Raw genomic sequence first — 26180 nt, 5'->3', positions numbered from 1 at the left:
AGAGAAGGACCACGGATCCCCTTGAGCCTGGAGAAAAGCTGCACAGCCCTGTGAGCACAGCACTCTGCCCGCAAGTGAAGCCCCGAGGCCTTGCGCAGGTGTGAGGATGGGGGGTACCCCTCTCACAGCGGGGGTCGAGTACTTCCTAAGCAGCCAGTGCTGCCCTGCTAGTGTGACCACAGCCCTCCTGAATGGCAATTTCAGATCCTAGAAAGCACTGACATGTGAACACACAAATACACAGAGTTCTAAACATGGAACTTCAAAATCAGGCCCTTTATTTTTGGATTGTCATCAAAGGTCACTTGGGGTTCAGGCACATTGTAACGTGTCAGAGGAAAAGTGGGTCAGTAGGAGACAGAAGTAGGGCTACAGGCAGTGCTGACCATTTCCTTAAGGGGAGGAGAATCGGCCGCAGAACAGAATACTGTTGGTTTTGCTGTGCTGAATAAAGAAAAGGAAGGGGTGGTCAGCACAGAACCTGGGGGTGATTCTTGCACATCGAAGCTTCATGATGGCGGCAGTGGTGGCTGCAGCCTCCGTGCCTTCCTCGTTGACCTCCACAAAGGACTTGTGCATGACCTTGGACAGAAACAGGTCTCTCGCAGATGACATTCCAGTAAAGTCTGCTGTGGCCTGCTCGAAGGCATCAGTCATGCCCAGAGAGCGAAGTACATCCTCCATGTCGTAATTCTCCTCCAGTTTAAATCTAGGCAGGAACACATCCACCTCCTCTTTGTCCATCATATCTGGCGCGGTCCATTCTATGAATTTCTGATAAGTAAGGTTTTTTTCCACCTAGAAGAGGAGGGTTGAAGATTTTATGATCTAGAACAGTGCTGCCCAGCAGAACCTATGCTACAAAGTGAGCGCTCTATGCTGTGCGGTACGAGACGGCAGTAATGGGAAGTTATACTACTTTAGAAATGTTAATGGGAAATGTGGAAAACTGTTAAGCAGAAATGCAAGTGTAATTTCCTTGCCGTAACAGCACAATTGTTCCTTCGCGTTCATTACCGTTTCCAGATTGACATTTTCATCAGGAAGCATGATGATCATATTCAGCTCCTTGCCAACATAAGGCAGCACCAGAATTTTGGTGAATATTTCTCCTATGTAAGTCATATTAAAGGTAGATTTCTTAAACATCATTTGGACAGGCTTCTCCTCATTCTATTAAAAAAATAAAAAGGATAAACATTAAGTTGAAACAAGACTCAGTTTACATATTGAACAAATCAACAAAGCTGGCTACTCTAGGCCCCTAGAAGTACTTTCTTGGCTTCCACAAACCATCAGCCCCCTCTTGTGCAGGTGTGAATTCATTGCCTCAACCTCTGGACACTGGGGTATCCAGGGCTCACTCCTTACACTGCTTCTCCCTTGGTGACATCATCCAGTCTTGTGACTTTCAGTAGCATTCTCAAATTTACACTTCTAGCTGGGACCCCATACTCGAGACACATATAACACTGCGTACTTGACACCTGCATGTGGACATAAAAGAAACTTCCAATGCCACATGTCACACTGGGCTCCTCATATTCCCTTCCAAGTCTGCTCCATCTACAATTTTCCCCATCTCCGTTGATGCCTACACCATTAGTCCTATTGTCAAAATCCCTGCCGTATTTCTGTCTCCTGTCATTCACAATCCACATCGGAATCATTCGCAAATCATCTTGGCTCTGCATTTAAAATATAACAACAATCTGACTTGCTCTTTCTACCTCCATGGCTATCAGCCTAAGCCTGGTCACCGGGATGACCTCCTAAGAGACCCCCAAGTGTCTTTCCCCCTTCTGATTTGCTCACCCAGTGGCCAGAGGGATCTGATAAATCCATATTAAATAAGACCACATCACTTTTTGACTAAACACCTTTCCATGGCCCCTCCTCCACTCCAAGGGAGTGAAAACTAAAGTCCTAAAAGCAACCTGTAATTGTGACAAAAGCTCGTTCCCCTAAGTCCTCTGTTCCCATCTCCCTTCATCTGCTAGAGCCACAGGAGCCCCCTGATGGTGCTACAGGCAAACCAGGCCCCGCAAGCTTGTCCCCAAGACTGAGAGCACACGCCCTTGAACACAGGGACTGTTTCCAAGAATCTCTGTTGTTATTCCAAGATACTCACCTTGCTGATTTTAAATGATCTTTCCTTGGTGTGCTCTTTGTTAAACTGAATATCCCAGTTTCCTTTGAAGTAGATGGCATTCACGAGAACCAGACAAGTAGCCGGATTAACTGAATCTGGAGACAGCAACTCTATAATTTTACCTTTAAAGAAGAATTACAGAATCAGTTAGCTAAGAGTGTCCTGAGTACACTTCAGGAATAATGTTCAGATTGGGCCGTCTCCTTGCACAGACAAGTACTCAGATAAAGGAGTTCATGGTCCCCCAAATATCACCATGTAAAGGGATACTTTAAAAATACCACCACGTGAATAAAACATGGAAAATTAGCAAAGTAATATATGTAGGACGAATTCATCACAAGTGAGATAGGAATGCCTAGTGCCTAAAGAAAGGTGCAAGTTTGTAGCAAGTGTAAAGAATGGTTTGCAGGAAGAATCACAGTGAGGTGAGGGCGCATTGAACATTCTGCACAGGACTCCGCAGGGCATGAGCCAGGCTGTCACAGGAAGACAGCCTGAGACCTGTCTCCAAGTGCTTCTTCGCACTATTTGTGAAAAGAAAAACCAGATTAACATTAACAACAACAAAAATCAAAGTGTGGGTTGTTCTGGAAGAGGTGTACTGGATACTTAAGAGACATCTTATTTTGATAAGAACAGAAAATGATAGAAAAAATAATTATACATTGTCAGTGGAGTTTAAAAGTTTATATTATAATTATTTATGGATCACAAAGAGAGAGAAGAGGGGGAGAGGGAGGGGGAGAAGTAGGGAGAGGAGGGAGAGGGGAGGGGGAGACAGACAGACAGACATTGATTTGTTCTTCCACTTACTTACGCAGTCATTGGTTGATTCTTGTATGTGCCCTGACCAGGATTAAACCCAAAACTCTGGCATCTCAGGATGATGCTCTTATCAAATGATCTACCCGACCAGGGCAGTTTAAAATTATTTCAAGAAAAAAAAATTATTCATTTACATTTGATGTTCTTCTGAAGAAACTGACAGTAAAATTGATTAAAATACTATTAAAATAGAATAACAATATATTTTCACCTTCCGTCTTGTTTGCTACCCAGGAGTTTATGTGTGTCCTGGCCTCCTCTGTAGCTTTGAGGAAGTCGACCTCTTCCATCTCTGCTTGGTAGAACTTGTGGCAGGAATCTTTGAAAGACTGGGAGAGAGGCAACATAATGACATGGTCACAAAAACAAGCAACAGCACACACTTAAGCCTTTTTTGAAAAGATTTTATTTATTTATAGAGAGGGAAAGGGAGAAAGAGAGGGAGAAAAACAGCAAAGTGTGGTTGCCTCTCACACACCCCCTACTGAGGACCTGGCCCACAACCATGCATGTGCTGTGACTGGGAATCGAACTGGTGACACTTTGGTTTGCAGGCCAGCACTCAATCCAGTGAGCCGCACCAGCCAGAGCTTAAGTCCTCATTGTGACAAATAGAACATAGATAATTTTATGATTTACATGTAATATGAGGAATAAATAAATATGTGGAGTAAAATGTTGGATAATAAATAAATAAATTGAAAGATAAATAAATAAGGAATTAACCTGAAATCCAGTTTATCAGTTTTTAGCTGCATTTGATCTTAGTTTATAAACTAAGTACAATAGTGATCTGAATATCAAATAAACATCACAAACTGCTAGATCCTTAAGGGAGTAGCTGTGTATCAATGATGATACAGCAGTACCTGCATCTCAGAGTGTTACGTTGAGGACCAGGTGAGTTATCATTAGTACTGTTTTACGTAACATCTCAATTGTCAGCATGTTGGACCCGATGTACTAAATGATCTAGTTATATCATTTATTTAATATTCAGGCAGTTAGTGCTCTGCTAATTTTTCTGCTATTTTTTTGTTGTTTTTATTTTTCACTTTTCAATTATAGCTGACATTCAATATTACATTAGTTTCAGGTATCCAACATAGTGTCTAGAGATTTATACAACTTACAAATTAAATGCCCCCATAAGTCTACGACCTATTTGACACCATACATAGTTATACAATATAACTGACTACAGCCCTTATTCTGTACCTTACATCCTTGTGATTATTTTGTAACATCTAATCTGTATTTTTTAATCTCTTCAACTATTTCCCCTATTCCTCCAACCCTGACCCACCTGGCAATTATCACTTTGTTCTCTGTATCTATATGTTTGTTTTTGTTTTGTTCATTCATTTACTTTTTCTTTAGATTCTACATATAAGTGAAATCGTAGTACCATATTTTGCCATGTATAATGCGCATCTTTTTGCCCAAATTTTTAAGGGAAAAATAAAGATGCGCATTATACATGGGTAATACTAATTCTATATCTAGATAAATGTTTTTAACTCTTTTATCTATGCTTATGCCTTAAAAGTGTAATTCTAGTTCTGTAATTACTTTTTACATAAAATTTCTCATACCATAGTATGTTAAAAAATAAAAGAATTATAAAATTCCTTTATAATACAAAAAACAAGGATCTAAATACAAATAAATAAAAAATTAGATTAAAAAATCAAAACAAAAGATTTTTTTCCCTTAAAGTTTGGGCCAAAGATATGGGTGTGCATTACACATGGCAAGATACAGCATTTGTCTTTCTCTGTCTGACTTATTTCACTTAGTATTATACCCTTTAAGGTCCACTCATGTTGTCACAAATGGCCAGGTTTGATTTTTGATGGCTGAGTAATGTTCCACAGTATATATGTATTACCTCTTCTTTATCCACTCATCTATTGATGGACACTTAGGTTGCTTCCATACCTTGGCTATTGTAAATAATGCTGCAGTGAACATAAGGGTGCATGTATCTTTTCAAATTAAAGTTCTAAATTTCCTCAGATAAATACCTACAAGTAAAATTGCTGGGTCATATGGTAGTTCTATTTTTAATTTTTTGAGTACCCTCCATACTCTTTTCCATAGTGGCTGCACCAATTTATTATCCCACCAACAGTGCACAAAGGATCCCTTTTCTCCACATCCTCACCAGCACTGGTTGTTTGTGGATGTACTGATGATGGCCATTCTGACAGGTGTGAGGTAACATCTCACAGTGGTGTCAATTTGCATTTTGCTGATGATTAGTGATGTTGACACCTTTTCATATGTCTATTGGCCATCTGTATGTCCTCTTTGGAGATATGTCTATTCAGACCCTCTGCCCATTTTAATTAGATTCTTTTTTGTTTTGTTTTGGGTTTCCTTATTTTTGGTGTTAAGTTGTCTGAGGTCCTTATATATTATGGATATTAACCCCTAATCAGACGTATCACTGGCAAATATCTTTTCCCATTCAGTAAGTTGTCTTTTCGTTTTGCTAGCTGTTTCTTTCACTGTGCAGAAGCTTTTTACTTTGATGTAGTCCCATTTGTTCATCTTTTCTTTTGCTTCCCCTGCTCTAGAAGACATGTCCAAAAAAATATTGTTAAGAGTGACTTCAAAAAGTTCACTGCCTAAGTTTTTTTCTAGGATTGTTTGGGCTTCAGGTCTTACATATAAGTCATTAACCAATTTTGAGTTTATTCTTACAGGTCTTGTAAGAAAGAGACCTAGTTTCACTTTTTGCATGTATCCCAACACCATTTACTGTAGGTAATTTGTTCATTTTGATGCTTTTATACATGAAATTGTTTCTTAATTTCTCTTTCCAGTCATTATTCGTGTATAGAGATACAATAGATTTTTGTATATTAATTTTATATCCTGCAGCTTTATTGAATTCTTCATTAGTTTTAATAGTATTTTGGTGGAATCTAGGGTTTTCTATATATAGTATCATGTTACCTGAAAATAGTGACAATTTTAATTCTTTCTTTACTGTTTGGATGTCTTTTGTTTCTTTTTCTTGCCCAACTGCTCTGACTAGGACTTTGGGTCATTGTGTTTTCATTTTCATTGTCTCAAGATATACATACTTTGATTTCTTCCTTGATATTGTGGTTAACCGATTATTTAGTAACATGTTATTTGTCCTCCACCTGTTTGCATATTTTGCAGTTTAATTTTTATACTTGATTTCTGATTTCATACCATTATGATCAGAGAAGATGTTTGACATGATTTCAATTTTCTTAATTTAATGAGATTTTTTTTGTGGCCTAACATGTATTCTATCCTAAAAAATGTTCCATGAACACTTGAAAAGAATGTATATTCTTTTGCTTTTAGCTGAAATGTTCCAAAGATATCTATTAAGTTCATCTGGTCTAATGTGTCATTTATGGCTCCTGTTTCCTTATTGATTTTCTATCTGGCTGAACTATCCCTTGACGTCAATGAGGTGGTAGAGTCCCCCACTACGACTGTGTTACTGTCTATCTCTCCCTTTAGGTCTGTCACTATTTGACTTACACATGTAGGTGCTCCTATTTTAGGTGCATAAATGTTTAAAAGAGTTATAACCCCTTGTTGGATTAATCCCTTTATCACTATGAAATGCCCTCCTTTGTTTCTTTTCACAGTCTTTGTTTTAAAGTCTATTTTGTCTCATACAAGTATTGATGCCCTATCTTTTACTTTCATTTTATATTTTATCATTTTTCAATTTTTTTACCAATCCATTTACTTTCAGTCTATACGTATGTTTCAATCTGAGCCAGATCTCTTATAGGTGACCTATGTACAGATCTTTTTTTTTTTTTAGCCATTAAGCCACCCTATGTCTCTTAATTGGTGTGTTTAGTCCATTTACATTTAAAGTAACAATTCATAGGTATGTCGTTATCACCATTTTACTGTTTTCTGATTGTTTTTGTAGTTCTCTGTTCTCTTCTTTTGTCTTGATCTCTTCTCTTCAACACTGATGACTTTCTACAGTGTGTTTGGATTCCTTTCTCTTTATTGCTTGTATATCTCTTCTAGATTTTTGGTTTGTGGTTATGATGTGCTTCATACATATCACTATGTTGATATCAGTCTATTTTAAGTTGATGGTTGCTTATATTCTAATACATTCTAAAATCACTACAATTTTTACTCAAGCCCTTTATATTTATGTTTTTGTCATTATTTTTACTTCTTTTGATTGTATGTTTGTGTGTATTCCTTAATTTGTTGTTGTAATCACACGTGATCCTGAAACCCTTTGTGATGATTGAAAGTTCTGTTCTTTTTTATAAGGCTTATAAAAAAGATGATAATCAACTAGAAAATCTCTAAGACTGATAAAAATAAGTAAAGCAAGTTGTAAAAAAAAAAAAGTATCATACTGTGGTGTGGCTAGAGCATTTTGGATAGTAATTTCACAATATTCTCTAATATTCACTTAAAAACTTCACTCCCTTCCTTTCTTTTACAAGTCCATGTTGGAGTAGCACACATACAGCCAGGTTGGGTATACAACCTAAATGCACATCAGTGGAAGAATGATTACGGTACACCCATACTTAAAAAAACTAGATGACATACCTCAACAAAATGAAGGTCATACATGACAAACCCACAGACAACATCATACTCAATGGGTAAAATCCAAAAGTGTTTCCCTTAAAACCAGGAACAAGACACAGATGTCTGCTCTCACCACTGTTATTCAACATAGTCCTGGAAGTTTTAGCCACAGCAATCAGACAAGAAGAAAAAATAAATGGCATCCAAATTGGAAAGGAGGAAGTACAACTGTCATTATTCACAGATGACATCATTTTGCATATAGAAAGTCCTAAAAACTCCACAAAAAAGCTACTAGATCTAATAAACAAAGTTGGCAAAGTAGCAAGATACAAAATTATTATTCAGAAATTGCTGGCATTTCTACACACCAATAACAAACTATAAGAAAGAGAAACTAAGAAAATAATTCAATTTACTATTGCAACAATAAAAATAAGAAACGTAGGAATAAATTTAACCAAGGAGGTAAAAGGCCTGTATTTGGAAAACTATAGGACATTGAAGAAAGAAATTGAGGAAGATACAAATAAGTAGAAGCATATATCATGTTCGTGGATTAGAAGAATTAACATCATTAAAATATCCATACTATCTAAAGATTCCATACTATCTAAAGATTCAACACAATTCCTACTAAAATATCAATAGCATATTTCACAGATCTAGAAAAAAATTCCAAAAGTGTATATGAAATCAAAAAAGACCCCAAAGAGCCTCAGTAATCTTGAGAAAAAAGAACAAACTTGGAGGTAACACAATACCTGACATGAAACTATACAAGACCACTGTAATCAGAACAGCCTGGCACTGGCATAAGAACAGGCATACAGATCAATGGAACAGAACACAAAGCCCAGAAATCAACCATGGCTGTGTGTGGTCAATATCTGACACAGGAGGCAAGAGCATAATATGGACTAAAATCAGTCTCTTCAACTAATGGTGTTGGGAAAATTGCACAGGTACATAAAAAAAAAGGAAACTAGACTACCAACTTATACCATACACAGGAATAAATTCAAAATAAATAAAAGACTTAAATATAACTCAAGAAACCATAAAAATCCTAGACGAAAACATAGGCAGTAAAATCTCAGACAATTCTCATAACAATATTTTCCAATATGCCTCCTAGGGTAAGGGAAACAAAGGAAAAAATAAACAAATACAACTACTTAATACTTCAAATGAAAAAGCTTCTGCACAGCAAAAGTAACCAACAACATAAAAAGGGAATCCACTGTAGGGGAGAACATATTTACCAATGACACATTTGAAAAGGGGTTGATTTCCAAAATATATAAAGAACTTAACACAGAGCAACACCAGGAAGACAAACAATACAATTTAAAAATGGACAAAGGACCTGAGCAGACACTTCTCCAAAAAGGACATAAAGATAGCCAATAAACATATGAAAAAATTATCAGTGTCACTAATCATCAGAAAGATGCAAATTAAAATCCCAATGAGACGTCATCTCACACCTGCCAGAATGGTTACCAACAATAACTCAACAAACAAGTGCTGGCAAGATGTGGAGAGAAGGAAAGCCAGTGCACTGCTGGTGGGAATGCAGACTGGCACAGCCGCTGTGGAAAACAGTATAGAGTTTTCCACAGTGGCTGTGGAAAAATGGAAGAATTGAACTGCCTTTTGACCCAGAGATCCTACTTCTGGAAATATATCTTAAGAATCCTGAAATACCAGTTCAAAAGAATATAGATACCCTTAATTCATAGCAGGATTATTTACCATAGCCAAGATCTGGAAACAGCTCAAGTGCCCTTCAGTAGATGAGTAGATTAAAAGGTGTGGTACAGTTACACAATGGAATACTATGCAGACATAAAAAGAAGGAAATCTTATCTTTTTTACAGAATGGAGAATGGATGACCTGGGGACTATTATGCTAAGTGAAATAAGCCAGTCAGAGAAAGACAAATACTATATGATCTCACTGGAATGTTATGTGGAATGGAATTAACAAAATAAACTGATGAATAAGTTAGAAACAGAGACATGGACACATGAAGAGGCTGACAGCTGTCAGCGGAGAGGACTGAGTGGATGAAAGAAGGTGAAGGGATATACGCATGCCCAAATACAGACAACAGTGTGGTGATGGCCAGAGGGAAAGGGTTTTGGAGGTTGGGTGGATATGGGCAAAGGGGAAAAAGTGGGGACATCTGTATTAGTGGTGACAACAAAAATAAAGTAAAACAAAGAATACCAGACAGCAAAAAAGAGAAAACAAAAATAAATTTAAACAAACAAACAAACAACAACAAAAACTATGGCCCTGGCCAGGTGACTCAGTTGGTTGGAGTACTTTCCTATACACCAAAAGGTTGCCAGTTCAATTCCTGTTACGGCACATCCTATGGTTGCTGGTTCGATCCCCAGTCAGAGTACATAAGGGAAGCAACCATTGGATGTTTCTTTCTCACACTGATGTTTCTCTTCCTCTTTCCTTCTCATTCTCTTTCTTTCTCTCCCCTCTCCCTCCCCCAAAAGAGTGAAAGTATGCTCCTGTGAGAAAAAAAAGAAACTAAGAAAAAATAATGAAAAAAAAGAATACCAAATAATATTAAAGTATAAGGTAAATCCACATATACTAAGATGCAAAGAATTTAAGTCATAGTGTTGGTTGTAAAGAAACAAATTACAAAAGAATACATATGGTATAATGGCATTATATAGGGAAAAACCCCACAAAACAAATTCCTATATTTATGGGGGATATACACTGCAAATCTATAAAAGCTCTTATATGGGGAAGAGGAATGATGGGGTATGGAAAAGAAGATTTGAGGGCTCTTGCTTTGTCTGCTTTTTTGTGTTTTTAAATAAGAAGTCTATATTCACATACCACATGAGTGTTTTTTGAAAAATGGAAAGCATTATAAAGAAAACCAATATACTTAGACAAATAAGAGCTTAAAAGAATTCTGAGTTGGAATAAACAAAGTATTTACATGTATAAAAAGTTTAACATCTCACACTGCACAAAAAATTACCAATAAGTAAAAGATAATAATTAGAAATGCCATTTTGATCATTTCTTTGTTTTGGCCAAGTCATCTTGAATTGTACTGTGCTATATGTCAGTTTTTAAAAAATAATAATTCACTTAAGCTGCGTAAGTATTTGGACAGTATTTGTTACGAGGATCATTTCACAGAGGGTAAAACTGAGAGTTGAAGGAAGTGTGTGAGTCCTGAGCTCATGTAAATCTGTGCAAATCTGTAGCCCACCAGCTTTCCTCTGTACCACGTGACCCCCTCTCCCCACCACATTGTGGTCTTTCATTTCTTGGTGAAAAATGGCAAGTATAACTTACTGAGTTGAAAGCATAAGACTTTTCTCCAAAGAGCCTGTTGGCAGTTCTAAGCAAGTACTGCGTGCCCGTCCTGTTAACTTCAGTGAGAAGTGATTGGAAACCCTGGTGGACATCTTCACCTCCGCCTCCACTTTTATTTAAACAAAGTGCCTAAAATAAAAAACAATAAAAATGTTCAACTTCAGAATTCTTGGACTTCAGGAAAGTAGATACAACACTAAACTCTGCCTAAGAATTGTACAGATCCTCGCTACAGCTTAAAAGAAGATTCACTCAATTAAAGAAAGAAAGTAACTTGAAAGCCACTCTATCCCTATAATACTTCCTGCTCGGAGTCAAAGTCCTGTCTGCATTGGCGGGAGAAGAAAATGCCCCTCACAAACCCAGGTTCTGGGTGCTCAATACTTGTAGTCTGTCTAAAAGTAAGGCTGTCAACGTGGCTTTTCATTCTATGTAAAGACGGGCCACTCCTGATACCAAAAGGTACAGCCTCTCCCCTGGTCCTGGGTCCAGACTGGCCCTGTGGTTGCTCTAACCACAGAATCCAAGAGAAGTGACACTGGGCCTTGAAAGGCTGTCATTCTCCTGTACCCAGCCATTATGCTCTAAGGAAGTTCGAGCTGTGCTGCGGAAGTCATGTAGAAGGCCCTGGAGAGCAACACCACAGGGTGAGAGCTACTTGCAGAATGGCGGCCTCAGCCAACAGCCAGCACCAAGGCTCCACACATGTGATAGAGGCCTTTCTTGGACCATGAGTGATCCCAGATGGCACCCTGGGGTCAGGCCACAAAATCGGAAAAATAATCAATCATTGTCACTTTGCGTCACAGCCACAGAATATCCATGTAACAATCTAGACATAGAGTTGTGCCATAACAAAAATCTAAAGTGTGTCTAGCACTCGCTTCAAATCCGGGCAGCTGACAGAGGCCGAATGAAAGGGGTGGGGAGACTGTGAATAGAGGCTGGGAGGACAGTGAAGACATTCCTACTGAAGGCTGGAGAAAAGATCATGCATGTACTGGCAGAAGAACTGGACGGACTGTCACCTGCAACGAAAGGAAAGGTTACACATTTTGCCAATGAATCATGAATCTGGTTAAGGGGATGTCCACAAAACATGTGGGGTTTTTTAGCTCCCTGGGATAAGTATGGGAACATAAGCATGAGCTAAAGAATTTTCAAGCAGAATTTAAAAGAAATATTTCCAACCTAGGACTTTCTAGGTAGAAAATGAAAATGTGTCTAATGTTTCTTATTCCCAGCCTCTCCAGTAGGCAAATGATTCTAAAAATAAGAAGTGATCTCAGAGCAATAGTCAAATCCAAGGCACAGACCCCAAGGGCAAGACAAAGATCCACTTTGTTAAAACCTTAGAAAAATTAAGGAAATGCCTCACAGACCCTCTTGCTAGGCAAAGAGGCCTTCTGAACATCTTAAGGACATTGTCCCCGAGCAGAGTCTTCCTCAGACAAGTATTGGACATGTGCTTTTGTCCAATTAAGCAGATTTAAGTTATACAGAAATCCCACAACTGTTTAGGATACCTGCTGACACCTTTTCTTACACTTTAGCCTCCAGAACTAAAAGGAAATAAATTTCTGGGGTTTTTTGGGAAAGATTTTATTTATTTATTTATTTTTAGAGAAAGGGAGGGAGAAAAACATCAATGTTTAGTTGGTCGCCTCTTGTGCACCCTCTCCTGGGGACCTGGCCCCCAACCCAGGCATGTGCCCTGACTGGGAATTGAACAGGTGATCCGTTGGTTCACAGGCTGGTTCTCAATCCACTGAGCAACACCAGCCAGGGCAAATTTCTCTTGTTGAGACCGCTTAGTGTGTGGTACTTTGTTATGGCAGCTCTAGCAATCTGAGACACCTCCCCTTACAATATGTGAAGGGCGTGTCCCCGGCAGTTATCCCTCCCTGTGTCACCACTGCATATCGGGAGGTGAGGGGGCAATAATTTTTCTGTAGTTCACAAAGCTCTGCACCCAGGAGCCACATTGAGCAGCCCAATGGTCCTCTTCCTCCTAAATGTCAAGCCCAAGTAGAGGCCCCATGATGACATTAGACTCTGTGGTCTTGGGAGGGTTAAGTGTGTCTTACCTCTGCAAGGGCTGTGAACCATCAAGAGCCAGAAGGCAGACCATGGCTCTCGGGGAGGGGCCCCAATAAGCTGTGTCTTCGGTGTTCACGCCCTGAACAGCCCCTCAGGGGGCGGACTCTGGCCATGTGACTGGCTTCAGTGTGTAGGGCATGAGAAAGTGTGACAGAGCAGAGGCTTGATAAGTACTTGTATATTTAAGCTTGTCCTCTTGTAAGCTAGACGCAGTCCTATGAAGAAGCCCAAGTACCCTACCAAAGAGACACCACATGGGAGGCCTAGGGGCCGAGGCAGCCCACAGAAGAGCCACCAGGGTGGAAGAGGTCTGAGGCCCCACGCCAGTGACTCAGCAGAGCCAAGCTAAGTTTTGGGGTGGTAGTTACTCAACAACAAATAACTGAAACACCACTGGAAGGCTTTACACTTAAATAAGAAAATTAAAGTAAATTTTTTAACAATTGAAAAGCATTTCACAATACCCAAAGACTACCAGAGGACTCAACCTGGACCTTGTGACTTTGTATCTGCTCACAACCTCCTACACAAACCATTGCCAGAGGCTGGTGAAATCACTCCTTCTCCTGACTAGAGAGGGTGCTACTCCATCCCTAACAGATCAGCATCCCTTGGGGTGCTCACCCCAAGGCACGTGCACAGGGTTAGCATGTCCCTCCCTGGCAACATTTTACCCACACCCCCGCCACACTACCAGAGAGTAAGTCCTTTGGGATTTGAAAGGTGGAGGAACAGTTAACTGACAAATTAATAGTGTTTACTGTTGTCCAGAAATGGCATCAGACACGTACCTGGACCATCTGGGCAGCGGTGTTTCCCTTTCCCCCCAGGAGGACCATGGCCAGGGCAGAGGAGATGCTCATGGGAGAGAAAAACACATTTTTTGACTTGTCTTCACCCAGCTTTCTCAAAAGGTTTAAGGCAAAAGTGCCATTTGCTTCTGACAGAGCATCCATGATGGCGAGTCTGAAACAATGGACTTAAAATCAGTATCACATAAATACAGGCTTACACGGTGACTGCAACTCACTATGTTCATAGTTACCACTGACCCTTTGGGTCACGTGCACATCCAAAACTCTATTTCTTTGGGGCAAACCTCAAAATTATTTTGTGTGCTTCTAATATTACGTAGAAAGAAAATTAAAGTTCAGTTTATAATATGATCCTGGTTTGTGGGGGTAGAGGGGGAGGACTTATACCTGCACACTTGTCTGTGAGCCCAGAGAAAAGGGAGAAAGGTACACACTCAGCCACTTACCCTAGTTAGCTTCCTGGGGGAAGAGATCAGTAAAGGAGTTATTTGCTTTTGGCTCCGTTTCTGTATTGTTTGGTGTGTTGTATGGGCTTATAAGCATTACTTTATAATTTAAAAATCATTCCTAATGATAAATTCAATCACAAAGTAACATAAGAAAAGATGGTTGAATGTTTTTATAACATAGAAGAGAAGACTCCATTGTAGGGTACCCTGAAGGCTTAAGATAAAAGAGTTGTAAGCCACTGTAAAAGAAATGACATTAGCTATAGATTAAGGGGGTAGGAGAAGCTAAAGCAGGGCCAGCTCTGGGGTAGGCACAGAGTCAGCAAGGAAGTGCCTGCACCTGTGGATTAGCTGTGGACTGGCAAGTTCATGTGTAAAGAACAAGTCAAGGCTCCTGAGGTCAAGATAGCAGAGGCTCCTGGGATTTGACTGCTCCTGGCTATTATCTCTTTGGCTAATTTTGGAAATAGCAACCTAGAAATTAATCCTAAATCCCAACACAGGATACACAGGAGAATGAACAGTCTTTTGTCAGAGCTGGTCCATGGCTATTAACAGGCTAACTGTTCTGTCTCTCTCATTCGATGACTGCTGTCATTTTAATTTAGAACATCTCAAAATTTTTCTTGCCACAAGCTAAGGAGCAAGACACGCTGAATCCGGGGCCAATGCCCTGTCTTTGGCTGCTATCCTAAAAGTCGTTACTCAAGAGAGAGCCTGCAGGATGTGTGGAATCAGTAGAGAGGACAAAGGCAGTGAAGGGCCTGTCAGTCAGGAGCTGCAGATACAGCAGAGCAGGCCCCGGAGGAGGGGTCTCTGAGGGAACATCATCTTTTAAAACATTTACCAAACTAGTATTTCCCAGTTAAGAGAGTGGGGAAATGACTCATCTGAGCAGTGAGTGGGAACCTACAGAACAAGAAAGGGGAAAGCAAGAGCAGCAGTTCGGGGGTATGAAGGGAGGTATCTAACTGAAAGACCTGTGAAGACTGCGGAGCTCACCCATTCTTCCCCAGCACGCCCTTACATTTGTAACTGTGATCACCGAATAACATAATGGCCCCAAACTATGAAGAGGACCCAGGTTTTGCCACCCGGAAGCTAGCTGCCTTTGGGGATATTAATTTTAAGCTGGTTATTAAGGAACAAAAGACTCAGAAAGAACCTTTGACCTTCCCCCTTTTCTGCCTAAGAGATGCAGAGGGAAACTGCATCTTCAGGAAAAAAACCAAGGATGTTCACTTTAGCCTAATTTGAATTAAGAATGACTTACAGGAAGGCACCAAGCAGGGGCCTGGAAGCCAGATTACCTCATGTTCCCTTGAGGCAAAAATCTGCCGGCCATGTGTGTCTGGCTGTTCCTCAATGACCAGTAAGTGGCCCATTCCCACTTCTGAAATCTAAGAACACATTTTTCCACCCCTTCTCCCTTGTCCAAAATGAAAATATATACCAAATTTTGCCTCATTGTCTTTGGAATTTTCATGCTTATGTGAATTCCCCATGCACTTGTATTAAAATTTGATTTTCTCCTGTTAATCTGTCTCTGTTGATTTGATTATTAGCCCAGCTAGAAGAACTTAGAAGGTAGGAAAAAAAGTATTATTTTTTTCACACCTCAAAGCTGAATAAGGTGTCCCCATTAAAATCCCTAGAACCTGTAATTCTTAATTTATAGAGCAAAAGAGAACGCAGATTTGATTAAATTAAGGACTTTGAGATGAGATGATCACTGAGATGGGGAAGATCATTCAAGTGGTCCCTAAATGGAATCACATGAACCCTTACAAGAGGGAGGCAGAGGGAGATTTCACTGAAAAAGAAAGCACTGTGAGAACTGAAGCGAGATGCTACTCTGTCGACTTGGAAACTCCAGGGAGGGGGGACAACCAAGGAGTGCAAGGAACGCAGCTCTAGGAGCTGTAAGCTCAAGGAGATAGATTCTCCTCTTCAGCCTCCAGAGGGAGCGAGGCCCTCTGTGCCAACACCTCAATGCCACTCAGTGAAACCTATTTCAAACTTCTGGCCTTCAGAACTGTGAGAGAATAAACGAATGGAGTCTGTGGAAATTTCTTATAGGAGCCACTGGACACTAATATAATTAATATGACTGATACATTTGTTTACTATCCTTGTTTAAACATTTTGTTTTCAAACTCTTTCTTTTTCGTTATACCAAGTATCGGGGCACTGACTATACCTGGTTTGCTGAGACTTTCATACATATCTCAGACCACTACTGTATTTTGTCATGTAGGGTGAGCTCCCATGTATAATGCACACTCACATTTTGGCCCAACTTTCCAGAAAAAAATCTTTCGTTTCAATTTTTTAATTTAATTATTTATTTATTTATATTTAGAAACAAACCGATGACCGTATTCTAGGGTATTATTTTGCATATGGATATTTTTATTGCTTTCTAGAGTTATACTTTTAATGCATAAGTGTAAATAAAAGAATTAAAAACATTTATATAGGTACGGAATTAGTACTACCCATGTAAAATGCGCAACTTCATTTTTCCCTCAAAAATTTGGGCAAAAGCTCTGGCTGGTGTGGCTCAATGGATTGAGTACCAACCAAAGGGTCGCTGGTTGATTCCCAGTCACAGCACATGCCTGGGTTGCTGGCCAAATCCCCAAGTAGAGGGTGAGCGAGAGGCAGCCACATGTTCGTGTTTCTCTCCTTCTCTCCCTCCCTTCCCCTCTCTCTAAAAATAAGTAAATAGAATCTTTAAAAATTAAAAATGCAAAAATTTGGGCAAAAAGTGTGCATTATACACAACAAAATACAGGTAATTTTAATGAAAATACAATGGATCATATACATTATTAAAATGCTTCTGCATAGAACTGATGCTTTGATGATACAGAAATAACTTGAGGATTTTGCAGAGCCCTGGAAAAAGCGATATAAATAAAAGTAGGCACTATACAAAACTGATGCAAAATTACATGTATTTTTGGTTATCTGGATTTTATATCAGCAAAAGCTGTCTGCTTATCAATCTTCAGAGAAACAGCTGGTAAAACTGTTACCATCAGTACTTAGCTAGAAAGGGGGAGCAAAGGGACTTAGACATTGAGTTCAATAAAATAGGGAGCATGAGCCTGTTTGCCTCACCAGAAAGCTACAGCTTTTCACACTCCAGGGTACTACAGAACTGCTCCTCCAAGGGGATTAACACCCCTCCCTTCCCACCTCTGGTAGGGATGGTTGGGGAATGCAGGGGAAGGTGCTGGGCAATAGAGGCCTGTCAGTCTAAGTAGGGGGTGTAAACCCATCCAAGGCCTAAGAAAACCTAGGAAGTTGATTAGCCATTTTGAAAAGACACCTGGTCTGTCCCAAACCCAAGCTAATAGAATCCCAGGGGAACAAAATTCAATCTCTCTCCCCCCACCCCCTAATCCCGTAATGCACTTGCACTAGCCTGACAGCCACATGGCCCATGGCAGTGGGACTCCAATGTAGGCTCCCAGAAGGAGCCTGAATACCGCAGCACAGCAGTGGACTACAGCTGGAAACATACCCTAAACTGGCCAGATGCTGGACTGGACTGGACTTTAATATGGAGTCCAAAATTCTGCACAGTGACCTTCGTCCTGGCCCTATTGAAGACAAGATTGGACCTTTTCCATGGCAAAACAGATGGAGATGGAGACATCAGGAAGTCAGGAGGGGAACCCCCTTAATTTTACATCATCTGTAAAGCTCACCATGGAGCCCCATCCTCCCATGCAGGTCTCAGGAAATTCTTTTCCTCCAGGCACTGCAAGAACTTATTTTCCAGCAATAACAAAATGGGGAAATTTCTGAATTGGTAATTAGAAAAGGGAGATGCCCCGAGCAAGACACACAATCCTGAGCACTCCTAATACAATCAAATGTCAGACTCAGACAAGTGTCTGTGGACCCATTCCACCACACTGGTCATCTCTTGCCTGGGACAGGAATACCTCTGGCTTTGGCCCTAAAATGGCTCAGCCCACGTAGAGAGGTTCCTGGGTCACATAGCCCCTAGTCGCTCAGCCTCTTCTAGGTGAACTGAGAAAGCACAGTTTTAGGACCCTGGGCATATTAGGTTTGTTCCCAGTGCAACTGGCCAAGGAAAGATCCCCCTCATTATCCCACACAAGACTGTTACCATCTACGCACATTTTCCCCTTAAATATTGAAGGAATATTAATTCAAATGGAAATGCCAACCTAAGAAAGACCATTAATAAAGCACTGTGTCTCTGGTAATGTCCCTAACAAATCTGTTTTAGACTCTGACCTTTCTGTCACTGATACCAAAAAGGCACACCTGCCTTCCCTCTCCTACAGGGTAGGCACTAGCCTGACCAGCCCTCAGCGCCCAACTGCTGCCAGAAGAAATCGGTGCATTTTTGTTTCTTTTTGTCATGGGAATTTGAAACTAAAAGATCAATTGTTCCTCAGTATAAAACAGTTCAGCCTCCTTTTAAAAAACAATGAACTGAAAGAAAAACAAGGACATTCAGAGGAAAAGGGAGGAGTCAAGAGGGAGACAGGGTGTACATTCCCAGCTCTGGAATCCTGCCTGAATAAAGTACTTGACTTCCATTCCCTGTATGAGAAAGGGGATATACCACATAATCTGTGTTCCTTTCTGGCTTTAATATCCAACAGTTATTAACATTAATGCAGAAGAGGAGCAAAAATAGCTCAATCTCCAGAGTTCATAAAAGTCCATAACAGCATTACATTTAAGGGAATCAAAGTTTTGCCACCCTTAAGGTGCCTTTTGGGGATATTGATTTAACCTGTTAAGAAACAAAACTCAGAAGAAACCATGGACCCTCCTCCTTTCCTGCCCAGACAGAGAAACTGTCAGACAGAGAAACTGGCTTCTGGAAGGAGGTTGAGGATGTCAGCTTAGCCCGATTTGAATTAAGTATGGTAAACAGGAAGGCTTCAGGCAGGGGCAGATAGCTAGATACCCACGTGTCCCACTGTTTCTGATTTGCCTGGCAAAATTCTCCTGCCGCGTGTGTTCCACTCTTCCTCATCTACCTGTGATCCACCCACTCTCGCTTCTCAAATCTAAGGCCCCTATTCCTCCGTTTTCTCCTTTGTCCAAAAATATCTTACATACCCACGGTTGCCTCACGATATTTGGGATTTTCAAACCTATGTGAGTTTCCCACACACATGTATTAAAACTTTTATTTTCTCCTGTTAATTTGTTAATTTAAGTATTAGCCCAGCTAGAAGAACTTAAAAGGTGGGAAGTATTAATTTTTTTAGCTCCCACACACTTCTCAGTTGAAGATGACTGCTGATATAGCCTTTAAAGGTAAAATTATATTCATGTCCTATAAAAATTGCTAAATAAATAAGAAACAATAAATCAACAATGCCCTGGAGGTTTATCCAAGATATGCAGGATAACCATTTAGCAGAAAATACATTCACCATAAAATAACTGGATATTCCTCTTACGATAAAGGACCTTAAACAGACAATACTTCCTATACTTCCTTAACATGACGAAGATTACCTCCTTTAGCAGCCATCATCATCACTGATAAAATATTAGAGGCGGTTCTCGTTTCCCAAACAGATACATGATACAGACATCTGTTACCTGATACTTGTGTAACTTTGTTCTAATAGTTCTGGCCAAAAAGAACTCATGAAACATAATTAGAAGGAAATTTATCAGCAATAAAACAAAATAAGCATAATTAGCAAACTATGTAATGGTCTATTTGAACAGCAGCTAAAACCAATGAAATACTTTTTATTTCTTTTTTAAAGATTTTATTTACTCATTTTTTAGAGAGAGAGAGGAAGGAGGCAGAGAGGGAAAGTAACATCAACAGGTTGTCTATTGCACGCCCCCAACTGGGGATGTGGCCTGCAACCTAGGCATGTGCCCTGACTGGGAATCAAATCAGTGACCTTTCGGTTCGTAGGCAGATGCTCAATCCACAGAGCCACACCAGCCAGAGCATGAAATACTCTTAAATTTGATAAGAGAATGCAGTAAAATGGGCTTCAAAAAGTTTATTAAGCAAACCAACAAAAAAAGACTGCAGTAAAAATATGTACCAAGGATAGTAGCAAAACATTTACCAAAAAATAAATAAATAAATAATGGGGAAAAAGCTAAAGAAAAACAGCCTTGACCAGTGTGGCTCAGTTGGTTGGGCGTCAGGGCACATGCCTGGGTTGCGGGGTTGGTTCCCAGTCAGGGCTCATGTAAGAGGCAACTGATTGATGTTTCTCTCTCACATCAATGTTCTCTCCCTCTTCTTCTTCCTCTCTTCCCTTCTCTCTAAAAATAAATAATTTTTAAAAAGAAAACAACTAAAATTATATTTAAAAGTTTTAACTTCAGAAAAATATACTTTTTTGAGTATATATTATGCACTAGGTCCTATGTTAGCACTTTTCCTAAAAGATCCTTACAACCCTGTGAGGCAAGTTGAGAATAGCATCATTGGACAAGCAAAGAAATCAAGTCTTAGTTCTTTGAGTGCCTTATCCCTGTGGGCACAGGGCTACAAGTCCGCAGAGAGAGGGTTGGAAACCAGGTGTATGTGACTCTGGAGTTCACTCTCTTAATCACTATGTTAATATTGCCTCTCCCCACCCCATTTCTCTAGTTTTCTGTGTACGTATAGCAACTTTCCCCCAAATGTTCTACATGTCAGTCGAACCTTTTTGGTAATTTCTTCACGTACTCAGATACAAGGAATAGTCTACCAGCCCCCTTCTCCTCTCCCAGTCTCTCACCCTGCTGGTGAACACAGGGGTTTTCATTTTCAGAGGAATTTTCATAAACAGGAAATGGCATTTCCTATTAAAATACTTTAGTTAATGGTCAATTGTCAGTCTGGTGAAAATATTGTTTTTTCAAACAAAGCATACTGCTTACACAACAGAGAAATTACTTTTTCTTAAAAATTTAAGCATTGGTTACATATATTAATGGATCAGACTTTTTAATGCGGTAAACACCTTTTAAATCAAACTTAAAAATTCAACCAATCTTAGTAAACATTTAAACTTCTATAAACCTAATAAATCAAAACTCACAAATCTAGTAAGCAAGAATCACCTAACACCTTCAAACACGTTTAAAAACACACAAAAAAGTACAATTATTACAAAACGTATTTTTATACCTGTACTTATTAAGTCCAGCACAAAGGTACTAAAACCATGGGTTTAATTTACCATATCTTTGTTATATCTTTTTATACCTTTCCCAAGATGTTAGTAAGGCTCATTCTGGGGTCTTTGTGCTACCCCAGGCGCTTCTCAAGCCCAGCACTCGTTGGGAGCTAAGGACATATGAGTACTTGGGACAGTTTAATGATTCCAGTCACAGAGATTTTACAAGGCCTCCGCCAAACACCAAATGTCAGTGTCTCGTAGCACGGTGTCTTTCCTTAAAATGAAGTGTCGTCTGAGTTTTCCTCCGGGTTGTATAACTTGGTTATATAATTTGGCTTAAACACTTTTAATTTTTAGGCCATTCAGATCATTTGTGTAACTACTGTGCCTCTTGGCCGAGGCAACTGGAATAACCAAACTGCTTACATAGCAATCATGGATGAATCATCACACAGCATTTCCTGAACCATTTGTGAAGCATATCTTGTGTCTTTTAATGCGTATCTTGTTTGTCCCATCTGAACTTATTAATGGACTCATGGCTTTTTACAAATAATGTATTTCAATTAGCTGATGTTTGTTTTCTCCTCGGTTCTCAGAGTATCTGTCATAACTGGGATGGTGGGGTTCTCTTTAAATTGGTTACTTTTTCTCGGGATGCAGTGATCTCAAACATCCTTGCATTGCAGCAACAATGAGGTCTTACACGCACATTCTGAATTTCTTACCAGTCCAAACACACATGTATCAGACCCTCTCCAAGTTTTGGGGTTTTTTTTTTAACACACAATACTTAGGAGACTCCTCTGACTTACAATGGAATATGATGCCAGGGACAAAGTCAACACAAAGAACAAACAACAAAATGTAGCAAGAGATACAGTTAAGTACAGCCCACGAGTGCTGCAGTTCATCCATGCAGCCCAGTGTCCACCTGTCCATCCCATACTGAGCTGTCAATTCATCCAGCAGCTACAATCCTGTAGCTCCTCCAGAGCTTGAACAACACAAAGCAAATCACTCCAGAGGAGTTGTAAAGTACAAGATCTGAATCCTCAAAGAACTTAAGAGTTTTGGTGTGTTTCATGTGCCACACCAGTCCCAAAGCTGGATAGAAGTTTCCCTTCAAGTACCTAAAATATCATGCTGTGGAGAAGGACCAAATTTTTGCCTTACAAAATATGCCTTTTAGGATATTGATTTTTAAGATGGTTATTAAGAAACAAATGACTGAGAAAGACCCGTTCAATTCCCTCCCTTCACCTGCCTGTGATTCAGACACAAAAACCTGCTAAAGGAAAGTAGCATCATCTTAGCATCAAAATATAAACTAAAAGTGGTGGGGAATAAACCCAGTAAAGCCTGTCTCCGGTGCTCCCCTTCATACCCCATTGTCTCTGGGTGGCCCTGCAAGAATTTGTGTTTGTTTACCAGTTATTTGCTCTATCTCACCTACCTTTAAATTGCCTGCTTTCCCTTTAAAATCCCAGACTCCTTCCTCCCTCATCTCACATTAAAAAAACCTTAAAAAAATATTTATTCACTAGCAGAAAAACTATGTATTAAGGCCTTTTCTTAGTACACAAGTTCATATGTGTCTGTGTGCAGGTGTGTGTATGTACATAACAAGTCTAACAAATTTTAGCTCCATTTTTCCCTATAGTATCACTAATGACTTGGAATAGTTAATGTTCATAATTCATTTTATCCAACTGATCAAATCTTAACTTTTAAAAGGTCTTACTAAACCCTGGCTGGTGTGGCTCAATGGATTGAGCGCCAGCCAGTGAACCAAAGGATCGCAGGTTCCATTCCCAGATCAGGGCACAAGCCTGGGTTGCAGGCCAGGTCCCCAGTAGGTGGTGTGTGAGAAGCCACCACACACTGATGTTTCCCTCTCTTTCTCCCTTCCCCTCTGTCTAAAAATAAATAAAATATATTTTTTTAAAAGGTGTTACTAATTGTGCCTCTTGCCTTCCTTCATTAAGGACGTCTTAATCTCCCACAAAATTCAACTATTTAAAGATTGCTTTAATGGAGACTTAGGCTCCTGCTTTGTCCCTACCTTTGTTTTCTGGGTGTGTGTGTAACTTCTCTAAGCAGCAGTTATGTAACATGTTAGCAGAGGACAATTCCTTCTACTTTACAAGTTTACTATAAACATTAAATAAACTAATGCCTTGCACGCAGTGGGTAGTTAATAAATGGTGGGTAAATTATACATTATTTTCTTTCTTCTGACATCTAGGCCTAATTTCAGGTCCAGCAAACAGGTGTGTGATCTCCCCTGGATCATGCAATATATGCGTGGTGTGATACAGGGTGATCTTAGTATCAGCCAGCGATTTTCAACTTCTCTTACCTCATGGCACACATAAACTACTAAAAATAATATACATTTTTTCCAATCTGAGAAAAAATAGGTATAATTTTGATCAATGTAGGAAAGAAACCATAATTACCTGCCCTTTCCGCTCCAAAGTGACTTTTTAAAAGATCATGTGCCTATATTTGTATAAAAGGATTTCTGGTACCAAGAGTCAACCTATCAGACACAACCTTATTATGAGACGTGACCAGTAAGATGCAACTCTATTATATGACCTATACAATTTTGGTTCAAGACAGGACATTCACACTGAAGGGGTATTGTTGTCTGTTGTCTTTTTTTATTTGACAATCTGAGGGAAAAGAGGTCAGTTTCCCTGACTAAATATTGGGGGGGGGGCAGAAAGGAAATTTATTTATAAAAAATTGTGTATTTATTCTTACACGTGTAAACTTTGGTCACCTTGAAAGCACTCTCCATTTGATGCAGTACACCTTTGGGGACTTTTTTCCACTGCTAAAAATAGTTTTTGAATTCGTAAATTTTAATGTCTTTTAGTGCTGCTGTTTTTTGTTTCATCTCTTCCACATTGGCACACACAAAAAAGTCACTAAGGGCCAGATTGGGTGAATAGGGAGGGTGGGGCACACTGGACATGCTGTTTTGGTCAAAAACTGCTGAAAACTGTGCACGGCATGGGTAGGTGCACTCGTAAATCATCGCTGAATCTTCAAAAAACATTCACTGAAGCCAAACACAGCCTCTCACAACAATGCCTGTTGGTACACCAATACAGATGGGTTAATGGTCTAGAACACTCACCTAGTGGGGGAAGCCTGGACTAAAGGGGCCTGCTCTCCAGAAGATAATTCCGGTTTGGGGGGATCCCCCTCATAGTCAGATATTGCATGTTTTAAAAATTCTTGCTGCACACCTGGTTGAAAGTCACTGGTGTAAGTAGACAAGAATAGTGATTACACTCATTCTAATTGCACTCTACTGTTACTGGCTGTAGTTAACTCTAATGTACTAAATTGTAATAAAATGACTTGGATTGGAATTGGCCTCATATAATTTTAAACACAACAAAAAGTGTACCCTTTCTACCTATGTTGGCATAAAATGAAAGATGTAATTACTCGTTAGTCATGAAACCCTGCAGCACACCCCATATTAGCAATAACAGCAGTCATTCACTCGTGTTATCACTGTGCACATTACTTAGCCCCAGCAACATAACACTGCGGTACTTTAATCCAAAGACCTTTGACATCCTCATCTCACCCTATCAGTTCTAAACCACACAGAGGAGGAAGCAAGCAGGCTTGACTCATATCCCTGTCATCAGGTACAACTGGGCCCAGGAAGTCCCAGCACTGATCCAGCTTACCCTTAGCATCTGAGTATTTCTGGCGGCATTTGAATTTAATTTGTTAGACCTCTCATTTCCAAAGATGAGCTTGGTGCGGAGAGGGAAGAGGGGAAAGAAAGCTCAAGCACCAATTACTTCTAGCACCACAAACCCCAAGTATAACTATAAGTTTCCCCAGGTACTGTTATCCCTGAAGACACCAATCAAGTAATATTTTGCCTGCAGTTAAGTTTAATAAAAAGCAGAGAAGTAACAAGACCTGGAACGGTCCTCACTTTTATCTACGCAGGCCTGAGTGACCTCAACAGTGCAGAATTTTCCAACCTCCGGAACACAGGCCACACCCAGTGCACAAGACTAGGGCCTAGGAGCCGGAAGCCGGGAGCCCCCGCGTTGGGACTGGAGCCCACGGCTTCTCTGGGATCCCCCAAGCCACGCCCACTGCTCATCACTCCACAAACGCCACCGGTTCCCAACGACAGGCTCGGATAGCGCGCGCCCCCGGCCTCCTAGCCGCGGGGCGGCCGGGGTCACTATAGTCGAGGGAGGGGCTGGCTGGGTAATTTGTGTCCGGGGGGATGGGCGGATGTCACCTGTGGCTCAGGGGCCCCACGCAGCAGCTAGGGAGGCTCGGCGCCGGCCCCATGTCCCGGGCCGCCTCCCCAGCGGGCGAGAGGCTGAGCGTATCGTTTCGTTCCGTAGGATGCTCGGCGTCCAGGGGCCTGCCGCCGCCAAGCACAACTCACCAAGCGGCGTCACCGTACGCAGCTGCCACAGGACTCCTAAAGCGAACCCGAGCCGGAAGGCCCCCCCGCCCTCCGCCCCGGCTCCAGCCCTCGGTCCAAGGACTACCCGCGAAGCCCGGCCTCCCCTCCCCGACTCCGGCGCTCGCCTTACCTCGCGGTGGGTCCCACAACAGAGTGTCTGCAAAGCAGCGGGAGAGAGCGGAGCAGCAGCTGGGGAGACTGGAGCCGCTCCGGGCCTCTAATACTTGCGGGGCTGGGAGGCGGGCGGAGTCCTGACAGTGAGCCAGAGCCCCACCCAAGCCCGA

The 26180-nt window shown here is 40.6% G+C and overlaps 1 protein-coding gene across 1 annotated transcript; it reads right to left on the bottom strand.

Annotated features, from left to right (window-relative positions):
* Nucleotides 1-246: 246 nt before the first annotated feature.
* SERPINB6 (serpin family B member 6) lies at nucleotides 247-26180 on the bottom strand. The gene is made up of 7 exons (XM_024552325.3): nucleotides 26027-26180; nucleotides 13808-13982; nucleotides 10896-11045; nucleotides 3192-3309; nucleotides 2132-2274; nucleotides 1018-1173; nucleotides 247-798 (listed from the first exon to the last, which is right to left on the bottom strand). Exons 2-7 carry the CDS (start codon nucleotides 13970-13972, stop codon nucleotides 394-396), a joined length of 1137 nt encoding a protein of 378 aa, XP_024408093.1. The 5' UTR covers nucleotides 13973-13982; nucleotides 26027-26180; the 3' UTR covers nucleotides 247-393.

This window comes from Desmodus rotundus, chromosome 3 (assembly GCF_022682495.2).
Source record: "Desmodus rotundus isolate HL8 chromosome 3, HLdesRot8A.1, whole genome shotgun sequence".
NCBI classification, from domain to species: domain Eukaryota; kingdom Metazoa; phylum Chordata; class Mammalia; order Chiroptera; family Phyllostomidae; genus Desmodus; species Desmodus rotundus.
This window is presented reverse-complemented; position numbering and strand designations above follow the sequence as displayed.

What these genes read in the sequence shown, in the direction of transcription:
- SERPINB6 (XM_024552325.3), bottom strand. Translation starts at nt 13,972, where the DNA reads ATGGATGCTCTGTCAGAAGCAAATGGCACTTTTGCCTTAAACCTTTTG. An exon ending in AGTCTTATGCTTTCAACTCA is followed by an intron (nt 3,310 to 10,895) that starts GTAAGTTATACT and finishes CCTCTCTCCCAG; the next exon opens with TCTTTCAAAGATTCCTGCCA. An exon ending in GGTAGCAAACAAGACGGAAG is followed by an intron (nt 2,275 to 3,191) that starts GTGAAAATATAT and finishes TCTTCTTTAAAG; the next exon opens with GTAAAATTATAGAGTTGCTG.